Genomic DNA, 9,887 nt, shown 5'->3' on the forward strand with positions numbered 1-9,887 from the left:
ATACAAAATTATTTATTTTGCAAACCGCTTGTTCGTATCAGCTCAGTCATTGTTAGTTCTCTTGGCGGATTTTTGACCTGAGTGTGTTCAATGGGTAGATATCTTGTTGGGGGGGGGCAAGGGGAGGCTCTCTTCTAGTGGGTTTTAGACAGCATACACTTTACACCAAAAACAATGTTTCGCCATGTGGTAAAATGCAAGCATCTCAATATTCACTCCAAAGATTTAATAATTTTGAGTTAGAAAACGTAACCCTCAGCTGCTTGCTTAACATTTAATAGTTAATTAAATGCTGTTCACCATTCAGCCTGTGGGTTCATCTATAATCTTCACATTTCACAAATTGCACAAACCACGTCATGGAATATGAAATACATTTTTTTGTGTGACAAATAAACCACCCATCAACTCCTCCCAATCCACTGGTTTTACATTTGCAGGTTCCTTTTTATAGTGAATGCAAAACACATTTGATGTACTGCTGTTTGGATTTAATATTGGCAGTAAGAGCATTTTCAGTACCGTTATGAAATCCCTCATAATTAGCCTTTTAACATCCCAGCAAGTTGAAGCCTTGTAAGTTCAATTAGCAGTAAAGACACCTCCACTAGACTTTATTCTCAGGTAGGTTATAATGATTGAATCATCTCTAGCTAGTTTCCAGTTTTTTCTAGTCTTGGCCATATTGCAACGAACGCCTCTGTGTTCTATACCATAGTGTAGTCTTTGGTGTTCTTATTTGTTTTCAATTGGCTTATAAACATTTACGTTATGTTGTAGAGCAGGGGTCAGCAGGCTTTTTCTGTGTAAAGGGCCGGAAGTAAATCTCTTAGGCTTTGGGTCTCTGCTGCCGGGGCTCTTGTAAGATGAAAGCCGCCACGGACAGGACTTAAACGAGGGAGCGTTAAAGCCCTCAACCTTTGTCTACAAAAACCCCATAAGCCATGGTTTTTGCTGACCTCTGTCCTAGAGGGGAAAGCAACCCCATAGAATTTTACCTTGGGGTGCATTAATGAATTACCACTGTGGGAGAAAATGTCTCATTGAATACTTTCATCTTCTTGTCTGATAAGAGGCAGAGATTTCCCAGCTGGGATCCACAGCCATATTCTCACAAGTCCTTGCTTTCTAAAATGCCTTTTCTTTCCTTTTCTTTTCTTTTCTTGTCCCTTCCCTTCCCTTTTCTTTTCTTTTCTTTTTGTATTTTTCTATCAGGGAGAATCCAAATATATTCCGAGATGTAAATTCTGGATCTTCTGGATAAACACATCCTAACCCAGCACTGCTAAGAGGCGCTGGTACCTACATTTGCTTCTGTAGAGCTTTGCATTTCACTTCCAGCTGCATAGCTTTCCAGCTGTGTGACTTTGGGCAAGCCTCTTAACCTCTCTGAGCCTCAGTTTCCTCTCTTGCAAAATGGGCATCACAACAATGCCTACCTCTGAAGGCCGTTATTATTACATCACGATTGCTCTTAATTTCCACTCTTACTTTGCTGTCCTTTGTAAGCATGGCTTCTGTCAGAACAAACAATTGAGGGAAACCTCCCCGATCAGTCTCTCTGTCTCTGAAGGATTTAGAAAAGTTCAACATCAGCACTGACCTGTTCGTATACAAGCCACGCTGACGAGCCACCACTCTGGGATTCGAGGCAGAATGATGGCCACTCTGTCACCTCTCTTTAGGCCGCAGGGCTGGGTGAGCACATTGGCGGCCTTCCGGGACCAGGAACCCAGTTCTTCAAAGCTCCACTTCACCTCGTCCCCTGTGCCGCTCACCCACCACAGGGCTGGGATGGCTGGTCGCTCTCCTTTCTGGCCACAGGCACATGGGAAAGAGGACAAGGCTTATGTGACTGGTCACCAAGTAGATGGGACATCGATCGTTCCCTCCCCTTAGCTCTCCAGTTTGTCTTTAGGGGAGCTACAGTAAAACCTTGGATTGCGAGTAACGTGGTTATGTCCCGCAAGACAAGCAAACATATCTAATACACTTTAATGTGGTAAACGAGCAATGTCTTGCAATACGAGTAGTTTGTTTTCAGAACAAATTATGCTCGCAAACCAAGGTATTACTGTACTCCTACTGCCTACAGCTTTGGCGAGACAACCCATCAGGGTGGTCACCCGTGCCTGACCATTGGGTGGGCGTGTGACCCAAGTTGGGCCATTCAGATCTTCTCTCCCAGACACTCCAAGCATCCAGCTCCATTTTTCGAGCTCTCCCATATCCCTGCAATACATTTCTTTCTTAAATTAGACTTTGTTCCATCTGAATAACCCTAATGGATGTCCCAAGGTTGATTAGGAATGTGACCCCACAAGGCTCAGGTGTGGGTTTCATGAGTCTCAAAGAGAGCAGGGTGGAGGGCCATGCCGGGGTGGGCGGGAGTAGTGGCAGAGGCGGGGCTAGGCGTCAGCTTGATTGATTGATTTCTGGAGGGAACGTCTCACCCGTGATTCTACAAAACCAGACATCTGTGCTGCAAAACCTGTTTTCTACATTGCCTGGAAGAAGGAAATGACCCTCTGTTCCTCCCCCTGTCTAGAATGCACCTTCCCTGATTGTCAAGCACTTGAAAATCCAATTTCATTTCACTCTTGGTGAAGCCTTTCTTAGCCTCGTCTTCTCCTTGCTGACTTCCCTGGGTTCCTGCAGCGCTGCGCTTGTACTCCCGGTGACTCAATGACACCGGACTCTATTCCAGCCGCGTCCCTCTCCTATAGACGTGAGCTCTGTGAGATGAGGGGCTGGTCCAGGCACCTTCGGCGTTGGTGACCTTGGAGAAGTAGTCTAACTTCCGTGGGATTAAGTTCCTTATCTGCAACCCCCAGGGTGGCGATGGGGATTTGACAGAATAATATCAGTCAGTGTTTCTCACTCTCTGGTCGTTTGAGTATTGCTTATGTTTGCCACATCTGTGGACACCTGCACCATTGTCCTTTGTATTTTTCTTTACATCAGCTCGCTTTTACTTGTATAGATTTACTTAAGAAGGAAAATGCATTTAATCACCGCCGTAACTGGAAAATCAGTACCGCTTGCTAAAAACAAGGAATGAAAAATAAGCATATCACAAACAAAATATGCTCTTCAATTTTATCTAGAGATTATCAACTTCTGTTCAAAAAGGAGTTTAGCAGGTGACAGAGAGGTGTTAAAACACAATGGGTTTACAGGAGACTCCCCCCTCCCCCAACAGGAAGGCTCGGCTCAGCGTTATGCGTACTTGTATATCCAGGACCTGACCCCATCTCCTGAGACACAGCTGGCCGCACATCTTGGGCAACACTGATAGGTAAAGTGGGCAGGGACCTTGACCTGCGGCCTCACTGCAGACACTCTGTCAGGCTGGCTGCTTTATACCCCTCAACCTCTGATTCTCTCCTAATCACTCCAGCGTGGACTAGTCATAAAACCAAAGCTCAGATGACTGTTTTTTGGGTAATCCCGTGACCAGCCCGAACAAACCAGTGGAGGGCCAAGAATTGCTGCATGGGACTCTGAAAAGAATGAAGGAGAGAAAGCCTAACGATAAGAAACCATGGTGAAGGGGACCGAGGAGGCTCCGGAGGGACAGCCATGTGTGGTAGTTGAGGCCCGGAGATGTCCCCTGGGGAGAGAGGGCGATGGGAAAACAAACAAAGGAAATCAAGAAGGGTGGAGGAACTGAATTAAAAGTGACAAGCGGACCCCAGAACAAGGAAACGGAAGAGGCACCAAACCTCCAATGGGAACCCGTCATCTTATACCTTCTCCTTGTGGGACCACTGGTCCAGCACGTCTCCAGCAAAGTTGAAGTTCTTAGGCAAAGGCCTCTCGCAGTGGTTGATGGCTTCAAGGTCAGCGAGGGTCAGGGGTGCCCAGAGCTGGTGAGCTGTGTGCAAGTGCCAGCGGGGTGGTTGGGCGAGCCGCGTGAACCTCAGTGTCCGGCAATGGGAGAAAATCTTCATGGTTCCTGAAGGGACGTGTTTGCTGATACGGGTGTGTAAGTGCCACATGGCCTGTGGGGAGAGATGGGTGGACAGTGTTAGTCTCCCGATAATGCTCTGTGGTTAAGACTGAAAGTGGGCTTGTGGATGTGCACCCCTGGGAAGTTGGGGACACCTGAAAAAAACCCATCTTTCTTCAGAGCCACAGACCAGCCTCCTTGCCACTGGCCTCTCCCTCTTCATTCTGTCCGTGACCAGATTAACCTTAAAAAAACACACAAAAAACCTCCCCACAACTAAAAAGTTGTCAAGCCCCTGCCTTCTATCCCTACTATCTCCCCACCCAAACAAGAGTCTTCCCTGCCTGTATTGACATTCAAGGCCCTGTTCGGTCTGCCTTGTATCTGTTCTGTCTTTGCTAACAGCTCTCCTGGAATGTCCTCTTCCAGTAAAAGCAACCTGTGCGCTTCTCATGAGTGTGCATTTCCACCAGGAAGATTTACTCTGTCATTCCCCTTGCTTTGGGCTGCCCTGCCTCCCGCTCCGGGTCAGTCCTCCATGATCACTGGTGAGAAACCCTGATTGAGGTCCTGGCTCACCACTTTCTGGCTGTAGGACTTTGGGAAAATTATTCATCCCTCCAGCATCTCAATTTTCTCATTTGTAAAGTGGGGAAAAAAGAATCCCTCTCTCCCAGGTTATTATGACTGTTCCATGGACTGATGCACATGTCATGCTTAGCATGCAGAGAACCCCTTCAGAGTGTTAACTAATGCTGTTGTTCAAGTTAATTTCAGTAGTGTTCTCGTGGCGTGGTTTCATGAAAGGGTCCAGTATGAATCAGGACACCCGGACTTGACTCAGCTCTTTCTAAGCTCGCTCGGTGACATTGGTACAGTCCCTTTCCCTTACTGGGCTGCCATCTGGAGCCTAACTTTTTCTTTCTGATTCTGTGATTAGATATCTTCCTTTGAATTTGCATAATATGCATCTGTACTCCTTATGTGACAGCTGTCTATCTTATATTATTAATTTTTGTTTTTCACATGTGTGCCCTGTCTCGATCACCTACCTGGGTGCTGTGGGTAGGGCCTATGGACTGTATCCTCCACCTTAACATAACTCAGAGCTCTCCTCAGTAATAAAAGCTGGTGTTCATTACCTGCGTGTTGTGGACAAGGCACTTCCCACTCCTGATATCATTCCACTTGGGACAAGCCCTGTGGCTGGTGCTGTTATTACTTCCATTTTACAGACAGGGAAACTGAGGCCCTGGAGACTTCAGTAGGTTGCCCCAGGTATGTCCGCGCTCGCTTGCTCGCTCTCTCTCTCTCTCTCTCTCTCTCTCTCTCTCTCTCTCTCTCAACACCAAGAAAGTCTTTTACTGAAACTATAGAAACAATGGTTATAGTCCATAATATGAGCAAGAAGATACACCATGTGATACGTACTTCCAAAGTTAGGAACCATTTGCTTCCTTAAACCTTTTTCATATTTTCAGTTCATACGTGATGACCATTTTTACCACTGTGGGGGTTAAAAAAATGGTATATTTATCATCAGCTAGATGTGTTCACTGTGTGCTCTGTTATTTACATGCAAGGCCCCGGGGGACCGGAAGTGCAGTTGTCAGGCATTTTCATAAACGGGACAGCCATTGGTTTCTGCAGGATGAGGCGTCTTAACACAGGAGCAGCCAGGAGAAAACAGGAACCATCTTCACAGCCAACCGACGTTCCTCAGCTGCTGCATGACTGCACCTCCAACATCCCAGCCAATAATGAAATCGGAAGCCCTTCACCTCACTCCGCTCCAAGAAATGTGAAGAACAGGAACAACATGGCGCACGAAGGAAGCACGCCACCGGAGGCAAAGCTTAGAACAATAGAAAACGGGGCAAAATGTTGCAAAATCACCTTTTCAGCAGCCAGTTGTTTGTTCCAAGGACTGAGTCTTCCATGAGCTGAGTGTGTGGCCCTTTCCCCCAAGTCTTCTGTTGAGGTTGCTTTTGGACACGTGGTTTGCTTAAGAGGCACCTCGCTTTCCTCTTAGGGAGACTTAGGGGGACTCTCGGATGGCGGCCTGGCCTTGGAAGCCCTGCTGGACCTGGACCACGAGCGGGATCTGGAAACCGAGGCGGACTTGGACGTGGGCCGTCACGCGCATCTGGAGTTTCAGGTTGCCCGTGGCGCCGGGCCCTGCACCGGCTCCGACGGCAGGAAGGGCCGGTGCCCGCGGGGGCGCAGTGCCGGGCGGCTGAGGGGCGAGTCCGGGCGGTGCGTAGGCACCGACGCGCCCGTACGAGGGTGTCGGGCGAGGTGCGGGAGGTCAGGGTGTCCGCCTTGAGGGAGGTCATACCTCCCACGACCGTAAGTCTCCAGCGGGTCGGCCCGGCCTCGCCGCTGCCCCTGCGCGCCGAGAACCACCGTCCGGGGACGCCACGCGAGCGGATGGTCCCAGCGGCTGTCTGCGGCCCAGCAGCCACCGCCCGGGTCACCCAGCCCTTGGTCTTGCGGGCAGAGGCAAGGCTTGAACCTGGGGGGTCTGACTTCGGAGCCTGCCTGCTCAGCCTCTGCATCTCAGCCTCCTTCGTGCCGCCTTCGCTGACTGTTTCTCGTGGATGGCGAACCCCCACCCTTTGCGCCCGTCAGTCCTACTTAGTTGCTGTGCGCGGAGAGGGAAAATCTGCAGGTGCGTGGGCCTGGGCGTGGTGAGAACAGACAAACACAGGACCACGGGCTGCAGGGCGTCCCCAGCCCCGCGCCAAGCGCGCCTCGCTGCTCAGAATGACTTCTGGAGAAGAGAGAGGCCTATTCGGAGCCAATGCAAATTTACTGCGGCCCAGAAAGAGCGATTTTTGGCAAGACCCTTGGTTTTGAACTCCATCATGTCAAGATAAAAAGACGAGGGCTAGCTGGGAGAGTGGTGGAGACGTCACGAATGAGGAAGGGGGGAGGTGGACGGGAACGGAGACGGGGTCCTGCTCACGATTTAGCATGAGCGGAAAGGGAGACCTGAAAGCGAGACTTCCCCTCTTCCTTTGTCAGGTTGCTTAACATCTCCAAGTGTCACGTCATCCGTGCGGTGTGAGTAGTGAGAGCCCTTTCTTCATCAGCCAGACATGGGGTTTAAGTGGGTGCCTTAGCACAGGACCTGGGATGTGGTTGGGACTCAGTGGTCCTTGCACAGTCGGAATCACACCTCAGGGCTCTTCCTGGCAGAAGGCCTTAGCTGTTCTGGTACAAGCAACCTAGAAAAGCTCTTGGATCGGAGCCACTAGCGTCTTGTTGGCTTATCTTGTTTCTGCCTCTTTTGATGTTCTGTCACTGTGCTCCCAGCTCTTGGGACTGAACTGAGCCCTCCCCACCCCCATTAAAAAGAAAATACTTTTTAATGCAAATCACCTCTCCGTCTTCTCCTCCAAAGTGAAAAAGAATGATGTTTTTCATGAATTGTTCTTATTTCCCATAGCTCCATGGACAAATTTTCCATTTCTTAAATCATCAACTTAACATACCAATATATCTAAAACCTAATTTGACAAACAGATCGGATCTGAATATACATTTCAGCATCTCCCATGTTACGTGCATAAACAGAAAAATAGGTCTTGCCTACAAAAACACCATCCTTAGTAATAAAATACATATCAAGGTATCACAGAGCAGGATTTTTCAATTAAAATGTTTTGCCAGTAACTTACTTCTTTCCATCTCTTTGGTCAGCATTTGATTTAATTTTCTGAATAGATTTCTATGGATAGGCCATAAAGGGGATGACAAGACTCTGCAGAGCCTCACTCTTTTGCATTAACTAGCCATCTCCTGACTTGGGATTCTGTGGGTAGGTCATATGATTCCAGGGTCAAGTCTGAGGACCTCTGATGGTTTTAGGTCACGACATTATCTTTGTAGACATTCCTATGTAAAGGTGTTCAACAAACTATCTCCATGTGGTTTCTGTACAAGTGAAAGAGTTGATCTCTAAAGCCCTAGTGATTTCTGGAGTTCATATTAAGGGAAACTTGAACAGTGAAAAGATGTCTGAGCGTTCAGTGCTCAGCCTGGGGTGAAGTATCTCCCTGCGCCCTCTCGTTTAATTCTCTCAATGGCCCTAGGAGGCAGGTATTTTAAGGGGACCAAGGCACGGAGAAGTGACTGATTTACCAAAAGCCATTTAGCTAGCACAGGGGTTGGCAAACTGCTGCTCGCAAGCCACGTGTGGCTTTTTGGGTACGTACATGTGGCTCTGAAGTATAATTGAAAATGAAGATAAAACTATCCTAGTTTCATTTATAACATTTTTAAAGGATATTATTCACAAAATGGTGATTTCATTTGTTTTATGGCTCTCGGGTAATTTTTAAATTGTTGTGAGGGACAGGATTGGCTCTTCCGTCTCAAAAGTTTGCCAACCCCTGAGCTTGCAAGCCGCACACCTTCCAGCCTGCGTTTGATGTCTCCAAAGCCAATGCAAGGAAATACTCTCAAAAATTTATGCTATGTTCCCACCAACCTTCAAAAAGTAGGCGATGAGGGGCCAGCCCAGTGGCTCAGTTGGTTAAGAGTTGGCTTAAGAGCGCGAGCTCTGAGCAACAGGGCTGCCAGTTCGATTCCCACATGGGCCAGTGACGCTGCGCCCGAGCTGAGCTGCCACTGAGCTGCCAACAGGTGGCAGGATGGCTCAGCTGCTGAGAGCATGTGCCCCTAACAACAAGACTGCCTGTTCGATGGTGGGCTACACCCGCCCGCCACTAAGACTGAACTCAGCACCTTGAGCTGAGCTGCCGCCCTGATGGCTCAGTGGATAGAGCGTGCGCTCTTAATAACAAGGCTGCCGGTTCGACTCCCTCATGGGATCATGGCTACGCCCACCCACAACTAAGATTGTAACACAGCACCTTGAGCTTAGAGGCCATGAGCTGCTGGCGGGCAGCCAGATGGCGACTGGCACCCTCCACAACTAAGATTGAAGAACAACAACTTGGCTGGTCCCCTTCCTCAATTCCCCAACACTGTTCCCCTCCCCCCAATTCCCCAATTAAAGAAAAAAACCAAGAGAGCGAGTCCATTTTTCTGTCAAAGGCACATTTAGCCAGGGCTGGGTCTGAAGTTACCCAGTTATGGCAAGACAGTGTGACCCTGACAGCAGCCATACAGATTTGAATACACTTTCATGACTTCTCATTGACTAGTGCAGGGGTTGGCAAACTTTTGAGACGGAAGAGCCAATCCTGTCCCTCACAACAATTTAAAAATTATTCGAGAGCCATAAAACAAATGAATCATCATTATGTGAATAATATCCTTTAAAATTTTTTATAAATGAAACTAGGATAGTTTTATTTTCATTTTCAGTTGTACTTCAGAGCCACATGTAGCTTGTGAGCCGCAGTTTGCCGACCCCTGGATAAGAGTCACTTCTGTGGTACCGCATGCATTTTTTCCCTCCTTACCAGAAAATGGTGTTTTGATCCAGAAAGGGCTTCAGCTCCTTCACAAAGACTCAGTGCCGTATGTGCCGGAAAGCTGGTTTCCACCTCCTGTTCTCTGGCAGCACCTGTGGGTCTCTGGTGTGCTGTTGGAAGGATTCTAATCCCCCGGGAGGAGGTTTGTGGTTTTTCTGGAATACCTGTGGCTGAAGTTAAAGGGACAGCAACTTAAAAGGCACAACTGGGAAGGGAGCAACCCCCTCTTGTGGCTCAGTGCCGGACAGTGGCTAAGCCCCAGCGCTCAGTGGATTATTCTTGTCCACGGAGATGATGATACCATGAGCCATACTGTTCAAATAGCCTGTTCTCAGAGCCTCTCGACATGATTATTGAGGAGCCCAGAATGTTGGCACGCTCGATTATTACGGCACAGCTGGACCTGACCTGGCAAATGTGCCAAAGGGCCACTGAACATCATAGCTGAGCTCTCAGCTCATTGATGAGAAGAGATTACATGAAGTCCT

At 48.4% G+C, this 9,887-nt stretch overlaps 1 protein-coding gene across 2 annotated transcripts in view; it reads right to left on the reverse strand.

Annotated features, from left to right (window-relative positions):
• Positions 1 to 9,887, reverse strand: part of LOC109386585 (acyl-coenzyme A synthetase ACSM4, mitochondrial-like) — a 27,395-nt gene extending 17,508 nt beyond the window's left edge. For both annotated transcript variants that reach the window (XM_019649910.1, XM_019649909.1), the window contains exons 1-3: positions 9,388 to 9,887; positions 3,753 to 4,004; positions 1,604 to 1,814 (exon numbers count right to left, since the gene is read on the reverse strand). In XM_019649910.1, coding sequence (XP_019505455.1) covers positions 1,604 to 1,814; positions 3,753 to 4,001 — 460 coding nt within the window. In that variant the 5' untranslated portion in view covers positions 4,002 to 4,004; positions 9,388 to 9,887. The remainder of the gene's footprint in view (positions 1 to 1,603; positions 1,815 to 3,752; positions 4,005 to 9,387) is intronic.

This window comes from Hipposideros armiger, unplaced genomic scaffold (genome assembly GCF_001890085.2).
Source record: "Hipposideros armiger isolate ML-2016 unplaced genomic scaffold, ASM189008v1 scaffold_135, whole genome shotgun sequence".
Classification (NCBI taxonomy): domain Eukaryota; kingdom Metazoa; phylum Chordata; class Mammalia; order Chiroptera; family Hipposideridae; genus Hipposideros; species Hipposideros armiger.